Raw genomic sequence first — 25,862 nt, 5'->3', positions numbered from 1 at the left:
GTTCTTAATAATGCATAGTTAATTGGGAAATCTCACCGATTTACTGTAACTATTTTTTTATTATAAAGGGCCCGTTCAGCCATTCTTGCATGAGAATCTTAGTTACTCATCAACCAAATACTAGATAATGATGGACACTGACCAATGGTATTACTATATGAGTGTCTAAATGGAATTTATATTTATTAGAAGTGTAATTTAAATAAAAAGCACAATGAGGCCCCCATGTTATAGGTCTTTAATATGATTAGTAAGGCTACAACATCTAATCAAAGTAGTATGATAGTTCACCTCTTGTCCTCTGTAGTAAGCTCTGGAGAAACACTGCGGTGGAAGTCATTCTCTAGTGGGTAAATTACATTTGTTTGCTCAGTACTACTTAACTATTATTGAAACTATGTACTATTAGACATTCTGAAAAAATATAAAATTCACTCACCAATTAAAATTTGAAACATGCAGCAAATAAATTATGGAATGTACTTTTTCATCAAGATACCAAAATCAGTGGGTCTACTCACTAACGACGAACAGATAAAACTCAGTTTAATAAAAGCACTGATAGCACAGGGAGCGATTACATTCATGGGATGAACAGAGGAAATCTAATAAACTGAAACAGAATATGAAGGCATGTTTGTAGTAAGTGTTATTTTATGCTCCCTGGATACTCTGAAGAAAGGCAGTTTGCTGGGGGGAACTGTCATTGTTCCCAACTCTTCCTGCACTGTTGACACAGTTGACTGAGTTGTAAGCTACAAAAATGGAATAACTGAATATTTTTAGTTGCAGAAAATAATGAATGTATTACTTTATTCCATGGAGGAAAAAAAAAAAAAAAAGCAAAACAAAACAATGTCTCTGGGTCAGTAGTGCACAGACTTGCTGGATCTTCTTTTCCTAGCCAAGAATGAAAGCAGTGAGAATTGTTGCAAGCTGAAGATTATTTAATAATACAAAACAATGAGTTTTGTTTTTGGTGCAGAGTACTGGACAGAATCTATTCAGGAAAAGAAATTTCACAAAAATGTGTGTCACATTGCTGGCTCTTATCCTGTGAAAGTATGGGAATGTACCACAATCTGGATAAATGATTTTATCAGTATTTTTTCAGTGTTCATATTGTGCTGTAAAGTTCTCTTAAAGGGATTGTAATTTTGCTTATAAATGAAAAGAAAATTGAATTTTTATTGGCCTGCATGATTGATTAGTCTCTGGCCATCCAGGTGGGAGATGTATCATACCACTTCCGCACCGGTTTATCTGGTGGCCTGAATTAAAGAAGAATGCCAAATATATGCCTGTAACAAGACATCTCAAGCCTTGCCTTGTTCGTTCATCAATCTTTCAATGTACTTTATTGTGGATCTAGCCCTCTCTGGTCATAACACTACTACAATAATGTACTACAATAATGCTGGTAAATTACTTTTCAAAATAGGCACATTTCATTCAGCTGCATAAACTACCTACTTGCAAGCAATTGAAATAGTGTCCGAGCAAGGCAGTCAGTTTATCTACAGATTTTGTAAAGCATCCAGTGCAGAAATGAGTATTGCCCCGTTTTTCCGTTGAGCATACCATCCACCAAGGGGGGCTGCCAGCCTAAGGCCTGGGGGCCAAGTCTAGTCAAGTGGCCCGTCGCTCGTACAAATCAGCCCACTGTCCATGCCCATCGTTTCCTGATTTTGTAACGCATATTTATGCGATGGGATTGGGAGTAATCAGTACGTTAAAAAAAAGCCATCATACACGGGACCTTTGAAGCCACAATTTAGTGCCACTAATCCTTTTTAATAAAATATGCAGATTGAAACAGAGTAAATAACAGAAAACCTTTACTTTTCCTCTCACTGATTTCTGGGACTAGAAGGTTTTGTACTCTGAAATGACTACAAATCCAGGAGGGTGTTTTATCCCTGGATAAGTAAAAACTACATAGTTCTATTTATTCCTTCAGTAAGTAAGGTACCAGGAAACAGATGACCAAATACATACCAGGACAGGTTCTGCCACATCGACACCCAAAAACACACACACCAGGACAGGCTCTGCCACACCGGCACACTAAACACACACACCAGTACAGGCTCTGCCACACCGACACACCAAACACACACACCAGGATGGGCTCTGTCACACCGACATACCAAACACACACACCAGAGCAGGCTCTGCCACACTGGCACCCAAACACATACCAGGACAAGCTCTGCCTCACCAAACACACACAGCAGGACAGGCTCTGCCACACCTCCACACACACCAGACTAGGCTCTGCCACACCTCCACCCAAACACGCACACACCAGGACAGGCTCTGCCACACTGGCACATCACACACACACCAGGTCAGGCTCCGCCACACCAGGACAGGCTTTGAGTTATCAAAGGCTCTGGCCTGGTGTGCTGGACATCTGGACAGACATTTTTTAGGCATGTCACAGAGCCCACTTTGGCATGATGTACCTGGTACATCACTAGATTCATTTGGGTCAAGCTTCCAAACAGCATAGGGTTCATGCAGATCATAGAGCTGCTCCTACCTATGCAGTGATAAAAGTATGATTGTTCCCTAGGAACACTCGAGAGTCCCCTCCATGAAGCCTGTTCTTTGGTCCCTTCTAGGTAGTCAGATGGGTGAACCTAGTTGCAGATGGAAGATCTGTTGCTGGATGACGCTTCGTTGTAATTTGATTCATATTAGCGATTATTTTCGCATGGCTTTGCTTTATTTCGCTAACTACATCGGTATGAAACAATCCTCTTATCCGTTCCACCGTTAAAACATTTTGCATTCCCGTTCGGATGATTAAAATAAACAATTTAAACATACACATGACATGACATCATTAAAGACAATGTATGAAGTTATAAAATACAGTTACATATAACCACAGCCGACTTTCAAATCCACACATACTAACGAGAGTACCGAATTCGATTACTTCAGTCTGCGGGAAGTCGTCGCTAGTCGCGGCTGTCAACAGCCAGACATTACTGGTCGACTGGCCGAGAAACAGATGTCCAGGATCTCCGCCATCACCGGGAGGAGAAGACAAGATCACGTACAAAGAGCAAGAAAGGTACATTTAGAAAGATCTGGTGATTCGGTAGAGGCGTTGAGACAGCTCCCTGCTGCCAAATCATTGGTTATAGTGCAGTATTTATCATGACAAACGTGTGTACGAGCTGAACAGAAATAGCAAAGCATACCGCAGCACAGTCATACAGTGTGTGTTTGTTTACAAATGTATTGTGTCACAAGTTAATGTTATTGTAAATAAAACACAAATAATTGGACGTTTAGTGCCCAAAAATAACCTGAATGAAAATAATATCAGTTTGCGGTATCTGTCACTTAATAAAATATTGTAACTTAATAACAAACACCAAAATGGGAGTAGAACAGAGAATTCAAACCAAGGTATGTAGTGACTTGTTTTTTTTTTTTTTTTAATAAGATATATAGCTGCCAATTATTCCAGATTTCCTAGGACTATATTTCTCTTTTTGTTCCCATCTATTATGATTATGTTTTATTTATACAGTGCCCCTGATCCTACAGTATGAGGGAACACTGCATTAATGATAACTGTAAGAATGGTAATATACAAAATGAATAATAACGTGAACATATATTTTCCAACCTTACTGGCGCAGAGATTCAGGCCTCATTAGTGGGGTTTTTATGATCATCAGAAGCAAAGGGGCATTGGCCACAAACAAGCTTGAATGGAAACGGAGACATGTAATTAAGTAAAACATTGGATATGTTGATAAAAACATGCATTGTATTTATTTATTTATTTATATATATATATATATATATATATATATATATTACACACAAAAGTTTGGGGTTACATAGATATTTCCTTGTTTTTGAAAGAAAACAAAAATGTGTCAATTAAAAGGTATGTATTAACTCCCTTCATCCCAACCCTTAGATCTGATGAGGTCCCCAGTCATTCTCTCTCTTATCCCATCATTAACTCCCCCGGTCCCCTCAATAACCCCTCCCACCCTCTGGTCTGCAAATTAAATGAACTCCCTTGCTCACAGCCTTCTGTATGATCCGGTAGAGCCCTTTGCAGGACTGTTTTTTTAATCCCGCCTGCTCCCACTGATTTTGTGACCATTACAGCCCACCCCCGCAATGTGTGTGTTCCACTCCCGCAACATATGTGTCCAACCCCGCCCGCTCCCGCAACATATGTGTCCAACCCCGCCCGCTCCCGCAACATATGTGTCCAACCCCGCCCGCTCCCGCAACATATGTGTCCAATCCCGCCCGCTCCCACTACATATGTGTCCAATCCTGCCCACCCCCTTACCTGAACTGCAGATTTCCCGCGCACTCCCGCAAGGCTGCCTTTGCGTTGCTCGCACACAGCGTCTCTTCTCTTGTTCCACCCAGGAACCCAGCGGAGTCAGGTGAAGTGACATAAATTCCTGTGACTCCGCTGTGTTCCTGGGGGAGGAACAAGAGAAAAGACGCTGTGAGGGAGCAACGCGAAGGCAGCCTTGCAGGAGTGCGTGGGATTACTGGGACCCGCAGGTACATTGTCTGATCACCCGCTCCCGCCCGCAACACCAGAAAAACCGCCCACACCTGCAGGTTTTTTGCCATCCCAAGGCAGTCCTCTATGATCCGGTCCCTAGTCTCTCTCTCATCCTCTCATTAACCCCCTCCTATCCTCTGGTCTGCAAATGTAATTAAGCCCCTCCTTCCCTTCAGTCTGATCCAGTTCCCATTATTAACTTCCCTGTTCCCCTCAATAAACTCTTTAATAAATGAAAAAAATGGCAAAACAGCCAACTAATCGATTATGAAAATAATTGTTAGTTGCAGCCCTAAAAACAGCTACGTTTTGAGCAAACTTTTGAACAGTAGTGTATATCTTATAGCTCTGATATCGACCAAAGACAGGGAATTTCATCCAAAATGCCTTCTATTTCCTATGCTCTCGGTGAAGAGTGTATTGAACGCTTAATGAAAGCCCAAACAGGAAGTTAGGACACACTTCCTGTGTCTATTGTATGGTTTATGCAGACTGTGCATGAGCTAAATGTTTTGACAACCTCTTTTTTACAATCTCTTAAGTGAACACAGCAGCAAGATGACATTTTTGCATACAGTGCAGCAGAAAATAACTGTGGTCATTTTTACACCGAGTAAAATGTGTATAGACATGATAATTATGATTTGCAATAATATGGAAAGTAATAAGGGCGTGTAAACAATGTTCTATTTTCAATTTTTTTATTTTTAAAGGGTATTGCTTAAAAACGTCACTTGTGTGTAAAGTACTGATGGAACTATATTCTAGGTTTCATGAAATTCTGTAGATGGGGTATATTGTTTTATGTGCTTAACAAAAAAATAGATTAAAAAGTTTTTTTTTTCTTGTATTAATCTTGTTTTTAATGCACGCTAGGGCTGCAACTAACGATTATTTTAATAATCGATTAGTTGGCCGATTATTTTTTCGATTAATCGGATAAAAAAAATGCAATTTTTTTTCAATTTAAAATAATGTAATAAAAAACGTACAATTTACACTTTTATCTCTTTATTGCAGGGGTCCTCAAACTGCGGCCCTCCAGCTGCTGCAGCACTACATCTCCCATACTCCTCAGCCAGCCCCTTAGCTGAAGGAGCATTATGGGAGATGTAGTCCTGCAGCAGCTGGAGGGCCGCAGTTTGAGGACCCCTGCTTTATTGCAATAGCCTCTCGCTATTCACCTTCTTATTTTACTGACATAATAATAAAAGCTACAAGAACCCAAACACAGTGTTTCTCAAACTAGGTTTTAATACAAAGTTATTAGTAAATATTAATTCATATGTTAACTATTTTTCATATTTAATAAAAACTATGAGAAAAAAGCCTTGTTTAAATTTTTTTTATTTACCAAACTGCCCCCCGTTATGCACATCTGACCCCCAGCTTGCCACTCTGCCCCCATATATGCCTTATACCTCTTATATGCCAGATTCCACTGTGCCCCCTGATATGCCACTGTGCCCCCTGATATGCCACTGTGCCCCTGATATGCCTTATACTCCTTATATGCCAGTGATATGCAACTGAGCCCCCTGATATACCTTTTACCCCAGATATGTTTTATGCCCCCCTGATATGCCTAATATCGATATGCCTTATACCCCTATATGCCCTGAAATTCATAATACCCCCCCATACACCACTATAACTAACCCATACACCACTCTGGCTCCTCCCCCTCCCTTACACCACTCTGGCTCCTCCCCCTCCCTTACACCACTCTGCCTCCTCCTCCTCCCATACACCACTCTGGCTCCTCCCCCTGCCATACTCCACTCTGCCTCCTCCCCCTCCCATACACCACTCTGCCTCCTCCTCCTCCCATACACCACTTTGCCTCCTCCCCCTCCCATATACCACTTTGCCTCCTCCCCCTCCCATACTCCACTCTGCCTCCTCCCATACACCACTCTGGCTCCTCCCCCCTCCCATACGCCACTCTGGCTCCTCACCCTCCCATACTCCACTCTGCCTCCTCCCCCTCCCATACATCACTTTGGCTCCTCCCCCTCCCATACATCACTTTGCCTCCTCCCCCTTCCATATACCACTTTGCCTCCTCCCCCCCTCCCATACTCCACTCTGCCTCCTCCCCCCTCTCATACACCACTCTGCCTCCTCCTCCTCCCATACATCACTTTGCCTCCTCCCCCTCCCATATACCACTCTGGCTCCTCCCCCTCCCATACACCACTCTGGCTCCTCCCCCTCCCTTACACCACTCTGGCTCCTCCCCCTCCCTTACACCACTCTGCCTCCTCCTCCTCCCATACACCACTCTGGCTCCTCCCCCCTCCCATACTCCACTCTGCCTCCTCCCCCCTCCCATACACCACTCTGCCTCCTCCTCCTCCCATACATCACTTTGCCTCCTCCCCCTCCCATATACCACTTTGCCTCCTCCCCCCTCCCATACTCCACTCTGCCTCCTCCCCCTCCCATACATCACTTTGGCTCCTCCCCCTCCCATACATCACTTTGCCTCCTCCCCCTCCCATATACCACTTTGCCTCCTCCCCCCTCCCTTACACCATTCTGGCTCCCCCCCCTCCCATACACCACTCTGCCTCCTCCCCCCTCCCATACTCCACTCTGCCTCCTCCCCCCTCCCATACACCACTCTGCCTCCTCCTCCTCCCATACATCACTTTGCCTCCTCCCCCTCCCATATACCACTTTGCCTCCTCCCCCTCCCATACTCCACTCTGCCTCCTCCCATACACCACTCTGGCTCCTCCCCTCCCATACACCACTCTGGCTCCTCCCCCCTCCCATACTCCACTCTGCCTCCTCCCCCTCCCATACATCACTTTGGCTCCTCCCCCTCCCATACATCACTTTGCCTCCTCCCCCTCCCATATACTACTTTGCCTCCTCCCCCCTCCCATACTCCACTCTGCCTCCTCCCCCCTCCCATACTCCACTCTGCCTCCTGTCAGCAACGGAGGTTCACAAGACACCAGGGAGCCGGGTAGAGAGGCAGAGTGGCGTATGGGAGGGGGGGGAGCCAGAGTGGTGTATGGGAGGGTGGCTCCCATACAAGCCTCTGACTCCTCCCCCCTCCCATACACCGCTCTGCCTCTCTACCCGGCTCCATTACTGACAGGCACTTCCACTGCAGCTTCATAGAAGCCTCAGCGTAAGTGAAGGGCAGTAACGGAGGCTGTCTGTGCGATGCAGACCCGCCGGCTGACAGAGAGGATGATTCCAGGTTGCGGGGGATCTGGATTCTAGTGTTATAATCCGATCTCTGTTTGAGTTCGGATTATATAAGGAGAGGAGTTTTTCAGAGCATTTGCTCTGAAAAAAACCTCTTTTTATAATCGATAAAAATCGATTTGATTAATCGATAATGAAAATCGTTGACAACGATTTTCATTATCGATTATTATCGATTTTATCGATTAGTTGTTTCAGCCCTAATGCACGCATACACATTTTGTTGCCTCTGCCTTAGACAATGTTTGTGATGTTATACTGCTGTGACAGTGTATGTAGGAAGGAAGTGCTGACTAGTTTCCATGCTTCATTCCAAATGAATATCTGGTGCGCTATAAGAAAGCTGTAGAACATTTAAATATAGAGGCAATGCGCATTTGCCCTATGGTGTATTACTTTATTTGGGTGCAGTATATATTTGTTGCTGCATTTAAAACATTGTTTGGGAAAAGAGCTTTGTATCCTTTTTACAGATGCATATATACGGTTAACCTAGAGTCTTTTTGAATCGTACAGTCGTGTGATAAAGAAAGTACACCTCTTTTAATTTTATGGTTAACAGTCCTCTGTTCCTTAGCAGGTCTAAAAATTAGGTAAATGCAAGCTCGGATGAACAACAACACATGACATATTGCAATGTATCATGATTTATGAAAATAAAGCCAAAGTAGAGAAGCCATGTGTGAAAAACTAAGCACACCTTTACTACCTCCATAAGTAATAAGAGTAGTAGACAGGTGATGCTAATCAAATGCGCTTGCTTAATTCATCATCAGCAAGTGTGACCACCTCTATAAAATCCAAAGTTTTAGCAGTTTGCTGGTTTGGAAGGCTTGCCAGGAGAAAGCCTCTTCTCTCCTAAAAGAACATTGCAGCACGTCTTAGGTTTGCAAAGTTGCATCTGAACAAACCACTGGAACTTCTGGAACAATATCCTTTGGACAAACGAGACCGAAATGGAGATGTTTGGTGATTGACCATGATCTCCTCTGTATACCAAAGTATTCTACAGTTAAACGTGAAGCCATCTCTCCGACAGCTAAAGCTTTGGGGAAATTGGGTCATGCGACAAGGTCCCAAGCACACCAGCAAGTCTACAACAGAATCACTGAAAAAGAAGAGAATAAAGGTGTTGCAATGGCCAGGTTCAACCCAACTGAAATGCTGTGGCGAGATAAACAAATGCCCGCAAACCTCAATGATCTGAAGCAATGTTGTAATGAAGAGTGGGCCAAAATTCCTCCACAACGATGGGAGAGAACAGCTATTGAATCATAATGTGTACTTGGTTTTTCGCACATTGCTTCTCCATTTTGGCTTTATTTTGTTGAATAAATCATGACACAGTGTAATATGTCACATGTTGTTCATCTGAGGTTGTTTTTACCGAATTTGTGGACGTGCTAAGGAACATTTGATTGATATCATGTCATGATATGTAAAACCATGAAATTCAAGGAGTGGGTATACACACGACATGTGTATTGCCTCTTGTGTTCTGTTTTCCTAGACCTGCATAAAAACCGATCCTAGTATAATACCAACGTTTTCATGGCAAATACTGCGCATATTAAAATCCATGGATCGTCTACTTTATTATTTGTTACAGTGATTTTTTTTCCTACACAAAGTAAAGTATACATATTACAGTGCTTGAGAAATATTCTTTCACTTTTGGAGCAATAGACTGTCTTTGGTTTTATGCAGGTAGGAAGAAACCTGTAGTCTATACAGGGAAGAAAAAAATCTCCATTTACCCATTACATCACGTAATCATGGTTAAGATCATGGAAATGACTTTGTAATTTCATATGTAATATAACTGTGTGCAAGGCCTCTTTCATGCATGTGGTAGCTGGCAATGGCAGTCTGTATATTTTACTAAAACCTTACTATAGACACTGTTTATGAAAAGCCACATTGATAAATACCATTCAAGTCTGCAACTGCCATCTAATATTATCACCCCACATTTAACTCTGCCTGCTCCCATGCACTTGCTGTATGGTGTGATTAGTAAGTATTATATATAGAGTACAACTATTGAATAATACAGCCTTTACCTCTAACATAAAGTTTATTATGTGTAATAATTCTCTTTAAGAAGGTAGAATGTGTTTTTTCTTTCCTTGTTTTTTAATGGAGTTATTTTGTTTTGTGGCATCTTCCTTAACTAATATTTCTCGTTAAATGGACTGACTGGCACTGTCAGACAGCTGCTATGGTTGATTTAAGTATATTTCATGAGGGGCATCTTATAGCAGGTGGGATTCTCTGTGGAGGGACAGGTATGTGCTCAGGACTATGCTTGGGTCAAGCAGGTACAGGAGTGCTGATTACAGATGGCTGTTAGCTGCAGCCTGAGTCTACTTCTCTGGTGCCATATACAGACACCGGACTGTGACAAGAACTGGCAGATGGCAGGAGTCTAGGAACCGATAGACGTAAATGAGTTTAGGCTAGCTGAGGCCATAGACAATCAGGCCAAAACGCAGTACACGGGGATTAGGTAGAGGAATAAACTAAAAACACTCCAAGGTCAATAAACATATAATAAAGGATCTGAATAAGGTGCCGAAAAAGTAAGACAAAAACGTAAACAGTGCCCGGAGCCAGAAGTTAAAAGCCAGAGTACAATCAGTATATTCAAACACCAGGAACTGAATCAGAGGCCAGGAAAACAATATTCCAGCAAAGGAAGCTGGGAGCAACGCTGATTTATCAAGGCCCTTGATTACAGGATGAGCCAAAGGTGTGTCAGAAATGGGTAAGGACGTCGTGTTCATAGGGAAGCAGAGGCTCCAGCAACCTCATATACTTTAATGCAAATGATAGAGGAGTGGTTGTTTCAAATTCTTTTGTGGTCCATGTTAGAAAATGCATTAGGTGGTTCTGTAGAAACCCCCATATGCATTTACCGCTCCCATCTACTTGCTGTGCCGGAGATGGGTTCATCCTGTCACGTCATACAGTATCGATGTGTATGGGTTTGCAGGGCAGTGCCTCATGGTTACCCCCTGTGTGAGCATGCACAGAAAGTGCACCCTTTGATTCCAATGACAGTGCTTTCCTCCCACTGATTGGCTGCTTCAAGCAGCCATGCAATGGTGAATAATGCTGGTCCATGAAGGTCCAGCATTATTCCATGAAGCTGCAGCTACTTCTAGAGGTAAGTTCTTTCATTATTTATTTTTTATTTTAATTTTTTTACATTTTTGAAGAACACTTATTAACCCCTTAACGACAATCCCCGTACATGTACGGGGTTGCCGTGCAACGTGTTAACGACAATGCCCGTACATGTACGGGCTGTCGTTAAATAGCTGCATCGCCGTGATCGCGGCGTTTTCGCCGCGATCGGCGGCTTTGCAGCATCCACGGAAGCCTCACAAGTGAGGCTGACCGTGGATTCGGGGAGGGCAGCCCTTGGCAGCCCTCCCCGGAAGAAAAATGGCCGCCCGGGTAAACCTGCTTAGGAAGCGATCGGAATCGCTTCCTAAGCATAAACTGTGTTGCTGACATGCCTCAGTATCGAGGCATGTCAGCAACACTAACCCCCTACCCCGATCGCCTTGTGATTGCTCCGAGGAGCAACCACAAGTGCCATCCTGTGAATGACGTTGCCGTCATTCACAGGATGGCATTAACAATAGATCTGAGTTCACAGAGAGTCTATCCAGACCCTCTTGAGAACTCTCGAGCTCCTCCTGCAGGTTGAATGCAGGTACTGCATTCAACCATGCAAGGTCAATGGAGCCCAGCTCACTAATGAGAGTGACTAGTAATAAAAAAAAAAAAAAAAAAAAAAAAAATTGGTCAAAAATGTTTAAAAAAAATTAAAAAAATATGGTCACATGTAAAAATCCCCACTGTCGCCAAAAAAAAAAGAAAAGTTTTTAATAAGCAAGTCCTAACATTCTTTATCTTTACAAAAATTCCAGCATTGAAAGAGTTAAAATATTGGCATTACAAATGCCCATAGGGTGTCTAGTATTAAAAAATATATGAGTTGATGGGGTAAATTGAATTGGCCGGGTTCAAAGATGTCCCAAATATGGGACATGGGGCAGATGTCTAACTGGCAAAAAAATACACACCTCACAAAGGCGGCCTTTTACCTCCCAAATAACCCTACAAACCCATGCATGGGGGGTATCACTGCGCTCAGGAGATGTTACCGAACACATATTGGGGTGTTGTTTGACACGGACATACACCAGGAGCGATAAATTTATACCTGAAGTACAACATGTGTGAAAAAAATACAAAAAAAATTTACTACCATAAAATTTCACAAAGGGTGGTGGTAAAATTAGTGCATGGAAAGGGTTAAAATACCAGTATTTCAGATACCTTGGGGTGTCTAGTTTTTAAAAATATATGATTTGATGGGGTAAATTGCATTGGCCGGCTTCAAAGATACCCGAAATGGCACATGGGGGGAAGAATTACCAGATTTGGAAAAAAAGGTTTTGAAATGGCAAAACGCTACCTGTATTTATTGCCCCATAACGTGCAGAAAAAAGCAAAAAAACATAAAAACATTGGGTATTTCTAAACTCAGGACAAATAGTAGAATCTATTTAGCAGGTTTTTTCATTAGTTTTTGCAGATGAGTAAAAGTTTTCTGTTTAAAAAGTGAGAAAAAGTAATTTTTTAACAAAAAATCCCCATATTTTATCATTTTTTTTTTATAGTAAATTAGATGATATGATAAAATGAATGGTATCTAAAGAAAGCCCTGTTTGTCCTGGAAAAAACAATATATAAAATGTGTGGAAGCACGAAATGAGAAAGAAGAAAATCACAGCTAAACAGTAACACTGAAAAACGTTAAAAGAGCCATTGTCCCGCAATATACTACGAGTAAAAACCCCTATTGTCCTTAAGGGGTTAAAGTACTCAAAAAGCACTTTATTAATCATTCTTGATTGTTGAGGCTCTCTGGGGCATTTGAATCTCCATTTTAATTGTTTGCTCACTTTTGGGTTGCTGAATAAATATGCCTCTTAACCCCTTCGCGACCTTTGCCGGTTCAGGACCGTCATGACAAGAAGGTCACTAAATGACCTTTGACGGTCCTGAACCGTCAAAAAGTTAAATAAGCTTAGAAAGTGATCAAGGATCACTTTCTTCGCTTAAACGGCCTTGCTGCAATGCCTCGATGTCGAGGCATTCAGCAAGGCCGAGATCGGCATCAGGGGCCATGTCTGGCCCCTCCCCGGGGCGTCAACGGACGTCCGTTTTAAAAGCGTTTAGGAGGCGATCAACGATCGCCTCCTAAACTTAAAAGGTGTCGCTGGAATGCCTCGATCAGGAGGCATCCAGCGACACCAAACACTTACCTTTAGGTGGGCTGTGACCGCTCCGGAGAGCGGTCACAGCCGCAGCTGCCGGTGATCTTCGCCATCAAGTAAGATGGCCGCCGCTCTGTAAAAAAACCAAACAAGAAAAAGTTTGCTAGATGGTCTCCAGACCCTCTAGAGAACTGGCTCCACTTGCTGGTTGAATACAGGTACTGCATTCAACCATGCAAGTCAATGGAGCCCAGCTTTCTAATCACTATGTGATTAGTAAAATATTAAAAAAAAAAAAAAATGGAAAAAAAAAAAAAATGTGCTAACATTTAAAAATAATTATGCAGTGATGTCACTAGATGAACCATCCAGTACCAGCAAAATGTGTAAAAAAAATATAAAAAAAGTATTAAAAAAATAAAAAAAATAAAAAAATAAAGTTTATTATTTTGAGCAAGTGCTAAAATTTCTCAAAAAACTCAAAGAGTTAAAATAAAAGCACTTCAAATACCCAAGGGGTGTCTAATATATAAAAAAATGGCTGATGGGGTAAATTGGAGTGGCCTAGCTCACAGATTGGAGGCAGAATGACCAAATGACCACCTGAATTACGCATGCCCCAAAAGTAGCCTTTTACCAGCCAAACAATCTGACAAACCCATGCATGTGGGGTATCGCTGTACTCAGGAGATGTTCCTGAACACACATTGGGGTGTTGTTTGATAGTGACATATACCAGAACCTGTATATCTATAACTAAAGTACAATTTGTGTGGAAAAAAAAATAAAAAAAATTACTATTACAAAGTTTGACAAAGTGTAGTTGTATAATTGGTGCATGGAAAGGGTTAAAATAACAGCATTTGGAATACCCTGGGGTGTCTTGTTTTCAAAAATATATGGTTTGAATGGGTTAAATTGAGTTAACCGGCTTCAAAGATATTCCAAAGAGGAGATGGAGGCAGACTGACCAGATTTGTTAAAAAAGATTTGGAAATCATAAAACGCTGCTTGTACTTATTGCCCTATAACTTACAAAAAGCAGCAAAAAAACATAAAAACATTGGGTATCTCTAAACTCAGGACAAGTAGTAGAATCTATTTAGCTAGTTTTTTTACTTGCTTTTTTAGGTGAGTAAAAGATTTTTCAAATAAAAGTCATAAAATGTCTTTTTTTTTCAATTTTTCACCATGTTTTTTTTATTGTTTTTATAGTAAATAAGATGATACTATCAAAATAATGGTATCTGAAGAAAGCCCATCTTGTCCTGAAAAAAACAATATATAACTTATGTAGGTACACTAAATGGGTGAGGAGAAAATTACACCTGAACACAAGCACCACAAAAGTGTCAAAACAGCCTCGGTCCCACAGGGTAGAAAACGAAAAATGAGCCCGGTCCTTAAGGGGTTAAACAAGTTTGAAACAGTTGCAAAAAAAGAAAAAAACGTGAACAATTTGGGATCATTTAATAACTGGCATGGGTATCAAAGAAGAAAAATTAACTTAAAGGCTTCTTTACAAATTCCATCAAAATCAGTGATAAAAAAAGAAAGGTTTTCAAAAATGCTGCCATAAAGTTAGATTTTTGGCTTATATAAATGTATTGGAACTAAATATAAATAAAGTGCTCATATTAGACCCTTTCATTTTTAATTTTTGACATGTATAAAATCCCACCTTCTGCTGTTTTGACATGACAGATAAAAGGTTAATTTATGTTTTTAAAAGGGCACCCTCCAACCATTCATCAACTATTAATTCATGTTGAATTGGACATGTGAGTCATTACAAGAAGGGGCCCGTGAAGAATGTGTTTTCTCTTCAATGTATATGTGTATCTTCATTTCCTCCCATTATGCTACGTCCTCCTGACCACAAGCCAGCTGCATTGATGTCTGTAGGAGGAGGAGGGCAGTTGTTCTGCCTGCACACACTCATCCTGCCCTTCTGTGGAGTGACAGCTTCTGAGCTTTGCGTGCGAGTGTGTTCAGCTGGCTGATGTGTGGTCTGAGTGTGTGGTCCCCCAGCCTTTGGAGAGGCTGCTAACAGGGTAGACGAGTGAGAGCAACACTGTTTACATTGATTCCTTTTTGATTGCGGAACTGTGCCCAGTGCTACTCCTGAGCTTGAAGCCACACTTCCAATCCCTCACAGCTGCAGAGCGCTCAGATACATCAATTTCACCTCTGCTGGCAGTACACATGTATCACCAGAAGACTCATGTCTCATTTCTTAACTTTTTTCCTTACTGGGTAATATTGGCTCTTCAGCTGATATTGATCCTCTGCTCAAAGCATGCTCAGCCGGGCATTTGCATTTGCTGCTTCTTCCATTTGAAATGGGTTGCCCAACTTGCTTAACTAGGTGTCCACAGACTTTTGGTCATATAGTGTATGCTGCACCGAGATAAAAGACATGACAAAACCCAGGAGATGGAGCTTTATAGCACTCAAAACGCAAGTTCTCCATTTTAAAGTGAAATCCAGACAGAAAATAATTTAAGAATTATAATTTTTACAAAATGTTAGAAAAAGCTATTGTCTGCATTAAATGAAAATACAACTGACATACAATATTTGGAGAGGAACGTTCCATCTCCTCCAGCTGCCAGTCAGCGAACAGATCGACAGATAGAAAAGAGCATAGTCTACAGTGTATCAAATCATAAACTTTCCTGGAATCTAGAATAGGATTCATCTTAATTATTTCTACTGTTTTGTAGACAGATTGTGGTTTTTATTAAAATATCATAAATTCATGCTACACTATAGACACATTTAAGTAGAATTTAAGAGCCAGAGAAAATATTTTAGAAGCCAGCTTGATTTATATGCAAGCCTATATACCATATATCTATAAAGACCAGAATAACATTTCCAGAGTTGGGACTGGCAGCAACACACAGTGATGTCTATTCACTTTGTCTGGTCATCCATGTTAGCCTAAAAGATCTATGACCTAACAAACAATTACGATTGAAATATTCCTAGCCAACGAGCCCTTAAAGTTTTACCAACAAAGTTTCCTCAACCTTTAAGCTGCCAGTCCCTAGCAGAAAAGCGCTTTCATTAGAATCAGTGGGAGTACTTTCTGTACAGGGGTCTCATTTAAGTCCCCCTTGCCAACACAGTGGAGGAGATAGCTGGCAGTGAGTATATCACATGGTTTCATGTATTTGACTGAACATATCACCTTCACATCATATAGCTGGGGGGGGGAGCCAAATGCATATAGGGGGATACCATAGAATCTATGTATGTGCAATAGAGATAATCCGATAATTTAAGCGCACACAAGCATTAATATTCATATGATTGCTGGCGTGTCCCTTTGATACAAAAAACAATTTGTTATTAATGCTTATATCACAGACGAGACAGACATTTTGTTGCCTTCCAAAGAAGTACCAATTTTCACTTTATGAAATGATAGATATCTATATTTATGGTGGTCCAGCTTGAATTTGTTATTCTTCTGTAACAATAAAGATATGGCATTGGTCCCAAATATGTTTTATTACAAGTGGCCCTGTAATATTGCAAAGATTTCATTTTTTTAACACCGTTTTTTTTTTATCCAATCTGACAAGTTGACTTTTTATTGCTAGTAAAATAAACTTGTGACGGCTATAATATCGGTTGGAATTTCAGCATTGTTTAGCTTGTTCTCTTCTCAGTATTTTCTGGCAGAGATTGCAGGAGCAGGCTTGATGCTGTTGATGAGATGTGTTGAAGACAATTTTGGACATTTTAATTCCAGAGGAAAGGTTAAGAGTTGTTAAAAAAATATATATTATTAACCATTTGCAAAGTAAACATCCGCAGTGGCAACATCTATGCATAGCGGCAACTATTTATTCTTTTACATGTCCGATTTTTACCATTTTACCAAAACTAAGGCTACAAATGTTGTCTAAAAGACAAGCTATGCATGATACTGATAATATAAAAATGTATATACATATTGATATAATAAATATGAAAACATAAAAAGGAGTGCAGATTAATTGGGTCTATCATTTTTAAAATGACTTCATTTTGTGACAGCAATAGTTGTGTGTATGAATGCCTGACCTTGACGAGAGGAATCAGTTTGAGAAGGTTTATTTACCTGTAGTGTGATCTAGAACTTATTGCATTCATTTTTAATATTGTTCAATAACAATAATAATAAAGATTCAATAACATCAAGTATTACAAGGATCATTTAATAAATGGAATTGAACAAAATATAAAGACTGAAGTATCGAAGATTGGGAAATGTCATTTTTATCGACACAAGGCTATAATAAAGTCTCAGTAGACTGTAAAGTATCCGCCCAAATTATTATTATTATTTTTTAAATATTTCTACTAAGTCTTGTACTCATTGACAGAATTATGAACTTGGAATATATTCAAACTAGTGTATGTGCCCTTTTCTTCTCTTTCTTTCTCCTCTCTTTCCCCTCCATCTCCCTTGCCCTTCTGTCTTCCTTGCGTTCTCTCTCCCTTGCGTTCTCTCTTTCTTCACTTGTTTTATCCTTCCTTCTTCCTTATTTCTGTCTCTCTCTGTCCCCTATTTGCTTCTCTCTTCCTGCCCTCTGCACACAACATGATCTGGCAGCCTCTCTCCTACCTGCACACTGTAATAGCATGATCTGGCAGAGCCTTGGTGTAAATTCCCAGTTATGCTTTGTGGGGGAATACAGAAAACGATGAAGCGTGTCAGCGTGACACCTCTTTTATATGTATAGATATGGAAATGAGGAAGAAATACCACTACTCAGAAACATTGTATTTGATGGGAGATAAGATACATTTGGCATTGCAAGTTTGTTTTAAGTAGGGACTTCTTCACCTGTCCAAATTGTTATCTAATGCGCTGTTATGTCCTGTTTACTAATTTTGCAGCAATGCACAATAGGTTCACATATTAATCAATAAATAATCTTATTCTAGTCCGCTCAATTTTGTTGTCACTGGAAACACTCCTGTGTGCCATGCCACATGTCATGAAATGTCATGAAATCGTATAGGTTATCATCAAAGCTAAATAGATTTATTTTTGTGTTCATGAATGAATGCTGGGTCCCCTCCTCCCTCGATGTTAGCAAAGCCAGCACTAGTACTGAGTGGCAGTGAGTATATCACATGGAAAATAGCTGAGGGTGGGGAAATACATATGATGGGATACTGCAGAACTACAGATGAGGGGGCATGTTTACATAGGTCACTAAATTGATATTCTATTATGACATACAAGGTATTGCGAGAAAACCAACTAATCCAAACTACTGATGGTTTTATATTTTTAAGTTTCATTTGATCTATTTTCCAAGAAGTGTCCTCTTTGAGAGCTTATATTTGTTCTAGAGTGACCTTATTCTTATATTTTGTTAATTTTAAGAAACCCTCACTGTTGTAAAACAACTATGAAGTTAAAATGATGACATAATTTGATTTTTTCTTGTTACATTGGTGTTGGATAGCAGTTGGGGAGCACATAAAATATCCTTAATTTTTCTGGAAAGCCTGTGCTTTTTTCCATACTAAGCAGTGTATTGAACGCAGCATCCCGGGATAGGGCGTTAAGGTCTTACTTTTATGAATGAGCCAAGTGACCTCCTTGAGAAGCTGTCTCCATTCAGTATAAATTTAAGCATATTTAATCATTTACCATTTATTCATCATAGATATTGCTAGCTAAACCCTATGATGACTAAATCATATATTTTGATTTTGTTAACTGTCATGTGTTTAATCTTTTTCTGAAAATAAAAATATATTTTTAAATTCTTGCTTAAGCAACCTGTAAACCTAGATTCTTGTATATAACCAATATTCTTTAGGCAAGTGTGAAAATGCTGTTCTATATTCTCTTCTAGTTGCATGACCCTGAATAGTTTATGTTCAAGCATATACATATTCCGGAATTTTTTTCTGATCTGTTCTTTCTTTTAGATTGTGAAGATAACATGTCTCGGGCACGGCAGCCTCCGCTTGTTACTGGGATCTCACCTAAGGAAGGGACTTCTTGGACTAAGGTCACCATTAGAGGAGAAAACCTGGGTACCGGACCATCTGATCTTATAGGTAATATAAAGATAATATATTATTTTTATCATAGTAAGCAAAAGTTGTATTTATAATATTAATTGTACCTCTTTGGGGTGTATGACCAAAAAAGGTTTATATTGCAGATGCACTGCTTTGGGCTTGATTGTAAAGTAGTATTATTATTGTGTATGGCAATCGCAGTACAGGGATTCAGAGTATATCTTCTGTTATGTAAAACCTCATTGTCTTAAATGTTTTTGTAATGGCAGCCATTGTTGTTTATATAACGGCAACAATTTGCACAGCTCTTCTTACAGTATATAAATTCAAAGGGCATGACAAAAATAAAATTGACAGACTAAGACAAATGATACATTCGGTAAATATGGCCTCGCCCCCAAGCTTACAATCTAGATGTGCTTACAGTGCATATACTACTTGTGGACAATTTCAAGACTCTAGTGTCTACATTTCCACCAGGTTAGAGTGGCAACTCTATGTAACTGTTATACAAAGCACTTGAAATATCAGGGATCTTAAATTATTTAGCTAATATACCATGTATTTTATCCTATAAATGACAATTGTTATTTATTAAATATCAGTTTACACCGTATGAATAGGGGTATCGAGACTTGCACCCCTGGTTGATGTGACTCAATGAGTCATTGTGAAGGCCAAAGCAAGTGTATGAGGCTTGTGGTTTTTCTCCTTCAGAGGAGAATTTATTTATTTAAAATGTTTAAAATGGAAACTTGGTCCTAACTGGATTTCAGGGCTAGACGGTCCGGATATAGTCATGCAGTTGTGTTACAGGATAAGTCTCGTATACATGTGGCATTAGTGTGCTGACTGCATGTTGGGGGGGGGGTTCACTCCACATGGACCACATGACATGTTATAGTCATATGTTTTCAAAAAATCTTCATAAAATGTGTTTCGCTTAATTTGCCATATGCCATTTATATATATATATATATATATATATATATATATATATAATATACTATATATTGAAATTGCCTTAATGTTTCTGATCTTACAATATAAACGTACTTAGAAGTATTGCTGTCTCTGTAAATGATATCATCCTACATCAGGCTCCTTACGCAGTTAGCTATGGCAATTAGATTTAAAATAGTGCATGTCGGTAATGGAAGCATAGAATCCCTGGCATGGTTTCAGTTATACAAAACAATACATTTGTGTATCATTATCACCAGCTCCCAGAGTGATTTACACTTTTATATATATATATATATATATATATATATATATATATATATATATATATATATATATATATTGTTTTTTTTGTTTTTTTTTCTTCCAGTACAATCTTGGAATGTTTTCAGTCTTGCATTACACATGTGCTTTGTGCTCGTTGCAAATTCATTCAATAATCTCTCATCGGGCAGTGGAAAAGAGAAGTAATTTGACAACTATGGTGCTAACAAACCTTAAAGATTGAAACATTCATTTAATGACGGCATATAATGTCTGCTTATAGAGATGTGCTGAAAACTATATAGTAAAATGGGGACAGTGTAAAAGTGAAGCTGTCGTCTGAAAATAACTTTTAGTAATGCGATATGTATTTATTCTGTCTGTATGATGATTAAATGGAAGTTATTATTAAAAGTTGATATGTTTTCTTATGTAAATAACTGCACAGCACTCACACTGTTCACTGCCCTTGGTTCAGAAAAGTTATTAGAAAGCTCTGGTTTCTGTTACTGTACCAGTATGCTAAACATCCATATTACGCCACATATTCACTCCACACTGCCCCCTGCTGATGAACATTTGCTGTGAGTTAAGGTAGTTTTATATAAATTGCTTAGATATTTTATTATTATTAATATTATCTTTTATTTATTTAGCACCAACAATTTACGCAGCACTTCTTACAATACAAATATTCAAGGGTTATGACAAGACTAGACAGACTTATACAGACTGATACATTAGATGGGGAGAGCCCGGCTCACAAGCTTGTTTTGTCTTATTGATATTATATATCACCATCATAGGACTGTACAAACACGTACACCATCAAGAGTTTTGTTGCTTCTTATTTACCCTTTGTCCACTGTAACTATTAACACTACTGTGACACACTAAGTGACAATGAAGAAAGAGAGGGGGAGAGAGAGAAGAGAGCAGGAGAAAAAAAGAGAAAAACAAGAACAAAAGTCACAGAGAAAGGGAGAAAGAAGAGAGTTTTTGAGAAAAAGCATACTAGAGAAAATAAGAGGGGTAAAGGAGGTAGAAAGCAAAGCAGAGAGAAAAGGGGGTGAGAGAACAAAGAGAGTGGGAGAGAGAGAAACAAAAGGGAGAGACGGGGAAAAAAAAGTACACATCATTTACTGAGAGGGTGGTAGGTAAGTGGAACAGCCTCCCAATGGTTCTTATCTGCTGTCAGAGTCTATGTTTTTATGATTCATTTTTAGGGTGGGGATATATTCCATATAAACAGCTCCAAAATCAAACCTATGATACTCTACTTAGTTATTGCTATGTTTGTTTTGTCCTACACCTCATCTTTTTTTTACTTGTGATCTCCTCAGTACATCACATACAAGCTTATATTGGCTTATAACATAAAATTAAAAATATTTTTTTCCCCATTTCATCCATTGCTGTATAGATATAAAAATGTATAGTTTTGATGTGGCCCCGAGAACAAGTCCTAGATTCTCATATGGACGTGTGCGGGAATTGGCCCCTAAACATTTCACGTACCCTGGTCAAACCGCTAATTTATACCCATTTTGTACTTCACAGGTTTAACCATTTGCGGACACAACTGCCTTCTAACAGCGGAGTGGATATCTGCCAGCAAAATCGTCTGCCGTGTTGGACAAGACAAAAATGACAAAGGGGATATTATAGTCACTACAAAATCTGGTGGGAAAGGAACCTCCACGGTTTTCTTCAAACTGCTTAAGCCAGAAAAAATCGGTAATTATTTTTTTGGGTTTTTTTGTGTGTTATTTGTCATAGTTTGCACTAGGTTATAAGCAGGAAATAGTGGAAAGCCCTTACATCATGTATCGGCAGCTAATGCCTGCTTCCTGGTGCACTGCAGGTGAGTGCAGGAGGATGAGTGATTTTTCACAGGTATCCCGCTAATCGCATGATTAAGGATGCAACCCTATCAAAAGTCATCCCCACAGTGGCTCTCTGGACTGTTAACATAGACAAGCAGCTCGCTGTGCGTTGCACACTCAAACAGAGAAAAGGGAGGCTTGGTTTTAATTGACTTGTTACAAGAACAGACAAAAGTTGTAAGGAACGTAAGAGTTCCAGCTTTAATAAGGACTTTCATACTGGGTTTGTCCTATCATACTCTTACAGGAGACATCATTGTCATATATATATATGCAGAACGTTCTGGTGAACCATTCACATAAATAACTTTACAACACATAGCGTATATTTGGTTAGGAGAAATAATATTTTGTTTTTAATATACAATAATAGATTTTACAAAGGCAGTAAAGATGCATTTCTTTAGTAAATGAAGTTGTGTTTAGCCCCTATGATTTATGTTAACCATATTTACGAAGATGAGCATGAGAATATTAAAATTGTATATCTTTGCTATATTGCTCTTTTCAACAGTGCATAGAAGAAATATTTATACATTTAAGATAATGTTTCTGGCACTGCGAGAAAACGCACATTCAATTGACAATTTGTTCAAGTCAAGCAACAGATTGAACGTAACTACACAACCAAATTTCTTTTGGAGATTTATTCACAGAAAAACAAATGCTTCCAATTTTATCCGCATGGAATTTTCAGAGAAAATGCTGCCTTTTGCAAAAGCAGTTTTTGGTTTTCTGTACAGTTGCACTGAGCACACAAATAATTTATAGAGTTGCATATTCATTTCATGCAGAAACAGCCCACAAGTCAAGCCAACATTCCCTAGTCTTAAGGCTTGAGAAGCTGTGGACTTCAGCTTGTGCTTTGGAACGATGCTCTAGGTACATATTAGATGTTTTAGCGACGGAGCAAAAAAAGATTAAACGTTCCGAATGTGTGTTGACCGAGAATCCCTTCGGGATTGTCATAGAAATGCACTGTCTCTCGCAAATGTTTTATGCAGCATTTGGAAACGCATACTCTGCAGCGGTAATCTAAATATTTATCTCTCTACGGCAGTGGGTCAGTGTATCTTATACAGGACCCCACAGAAGTAAGCTGCGCTCCATTAACACTTTCAGGGCTGAGATAGAACTATACCTAAAACTTGATGTTCTTCACGTCCAGTAGTGCCATGTATATATATTGGTACGGAGACATTCAAATGGTTAGTAATATATTATATTTTAAGTTCGACAAAATGGGTGATGTAAGATTACAGAGCCATCTCTATCTCTTTGTTTCTATGTGTTTGACCTCGTAATGTAATAATTTCTTTTGCCCTCTTTCATACTGCATTCTTATTATTAAGATGCTTTGCCCCCTATCACAGACTTACAGATGTTCTTTTCCAAAAATAATTTCATTTATTTGTAAGCTCCACGTTTTCACTGTTTCACTACTCGTTGCCATAGGTATCTTGGAACAATCTGCTGTGTGGGTGGATGAAATGAATTACTATGATATGCGAACAGATCGAAACAAAGGCTTATCCCCATTGTCTCAGCGGCCGGCCAATCCACTAGGTATCGATATAGACAGGTAAGAGCTAGGCTGCGTGTCGTATAGTCGTAAAAATGCAATACCTAACCCAATAGTGTAGCGTATAAATGTTAGCACCGAGTAGGACCACCGTTTGGACATGTGCAGCTTATTACATGTTATTTGTTTTCTGAATGCATAAGCCGGTCCACAAGTGGAAGCCTTGAGACAAAGACTGATTGCTCACTCCAATGATCCATGTTGTGTTTACAATATTGGATAGTTGTAAACAATTTGAGTAAGTGTGATTTCTCTGCAACGCTGGTGGCATTGGGGTTTTCACCGTAATAGAAAAGAAGCACTTTGTGTTACGTGGCTTTGATGTCTAACAGAGACTACGCTGTTGTAAATATGGCAGTTTATCTTAAGCAGTAAAAAGTTTTTTTTTTGTGTCTCCTTTTCCTTACGTGGCTAAACTCATTTCAAATGTTTGTTTGCTGTAAGACATACGGTATATGTAATTTCAGTTGTCAAGGTGCTTATGGTTAATTAAAAATTAAGGTTTAAGGTGCCGGCTTAACAATAACTGCTGGCCAATGAGTACTAATCTTTACCAATAGATTCTAGGAGAACATGCCAACACAATTTATATTACAGGATAATAGGAGTCCTTGCCACTAAAATAATTAGTTTTTGCATAGCATTCATACAGTAGGATCATAATAAAATGTTTATTTAAAAGCTATACAGTGTGCTTTATAGTTTGTTTAAAGAGTCTACGACGATATCGGTGTGTGATTGTTTTGTAGTTCTACCTATCACACGTTAAACGGCGTTGCAGTTGTGTTTGTGATGGAGTTGTCATGAAGTATAGTACCAGGTCCCCAGCCATATTGTCAAGATACTGTATGTACAACATTATAAGACTTAAGGATCTCTTCAATACAGTGATTTCTCAGGAGATACCAAAGCGTGCGGAGGAGTGAACTCAGGAGCAGGCAGTTACTTTGGCTATCTGCTTACAATCTGTGTCTTCCCTTTCTACTATTTAGTGTGAAGAATGTATATTTTAAATAAGTGTTTAAAATACTGACATCTTTCCTTTTTTTTTTTTTGTATGCACATAATTATTATCGCCGATTTGAAGCCCGGCAAACTTCTCACTAAAAGTTGTTTTTCCGAATGTTTATTATTATTTCATTTTTTTTTCTTTATTCTTTGTGCCTCAGATTCCCATAGCTTTAGACATGGCTTTTAACATGTCGTATGTGTAAAACAAATTCTTAATCCCTTTTTGATTTTGCTTACTCTGAACCAAATGGGAGAGCAGTCAGAAGGTCTATTTTCTCATTTCTTACTCTGAGACTGATGAATTGAAATAGTCTGAAAAGAAGTGTGGTTTCTCCCAATGACAGGGAGCATAATCAAATACACAGATATTCTTCTGATGAATGTCTTAAATGAAAGCCAAGGAAACGCCCTGCTGAAGGTAAAGAAGCATGTCTCAGTCATTTCAGGGGGGAATGTTTATATAAAGTGTCCCATAGCTGACTGATAGGAAATCCATTGGGAATTTAGGACAGTACATTTGCCTACTAACTGGGTGGCCCGAGTCTAGGGATCTCAAGTTTAACTCCTTCCAGAGCACTCCTCTGCTGAATGCTGTACCAAATTACTCTTGCTGGCATGCTGCTCCTATTCCTCCATGGATATTTTTTACTTTTAACAAGTGCACGCATTTTCCCGTTAACACATTTATGCATTAGAGGTCTTTAAATAATTCCAACACGTTTAATTTTAAAGCTGAAAAATTATGTATTTGCCTAAAACAGACAGGCAGGTACATACATCTATTTTTGCTATTCCTTTGGTCATAATACGTTATGAAAATTAAGACACTATATTTTGTTCCAAATGCTAAAAGCCAAATGCCTCTTATCTCATTTTCAGTTATACTATTAACACAAACAATGTTGCTTACTTATTACCATACACTTTAAAGATATAAATATAAAAAAATATAATATTGTGTTACATACTGCCATCATATTCCACATGATGATTATAATGAAAAAAATACTCTGTAAAAAGTCTAATAA

At 39.3% G+C, this 25,862-nt stretch overlaps 1 protein-coding gene and 1 long non-coding RNA gene across 3 annotated transcripts in view; one reads left to right on the top strand and one right to left on the bottom strand.

Annotated features, from left to right (window-relative positions):
* Nucleotides 1-221: 221 nt before the first annotated feature.
* LOC128496459 (uncharacterized) lies at nt 222-2,954 on the bottom strand. Its single transcript, XR_008354236.1, has 2 exons — nt 2,923-2,954; nt 222-900 (listed from the first exon to the last, which is right to left on the bottom strand). It is a non-coding gene; the product is annotated as an uncharacterized LOC128496459 (long non-coding RNA).
* Nucleotides 2,955-2,962: 8 nt separating this feature from the next.
* The window catches only part of EXOC2 (exocyst complex component 2), an 83,423-nt gene continuing 60,523 nt past the window's right edge, over nt 2,963-25,862 (top strand). Inside the window, exons 1-4 of one of the 2 annotated variants that reach the window (XM_053466090.1) lie at nt 2,963-3,085; nt 19,033-19,164; nt 21,916-22,092; nt 23,697-23,823. In XM_053466090.1, the coding sequence (XP_053322065.1) occupies nt 19,047-19,164; nt 21,916-22,092; nt 23,697-23,823 (422 nt within the window). In that variant the 5' untranslated portion in view covers nt 2,963-3,085; nt 19,033-19,046. The remainder of the gene's footprint in view (nt 3,086-19,032; nt 19,165-21,915; nt 22,093-23,696; nt 23,824-25,862) is intronic. The other variant, XM_053466091.1, reaches the window with a different exon arrangement.

Source organism: Spea bombifrons, chromosome 5, assembly GCF_027358695.1.
Source record: "Spea bombifrons isolate aSpeBom1 chromosome 5, aSpeBom1.2.pri, whole genome shotgun sequence".
Taxonomy (NCBI): domain Eukaryota; kingdom Metazoa; phylum Chordata; class Amphibia; order Anura; family Pelobatidae; genus Spea; species Spea bombifrons.
The sequence above is the reverse complement of the archived record's forward strand: the minus strand, read 5'-3'. Positions and strand labels throughout refer to the sequence as shown.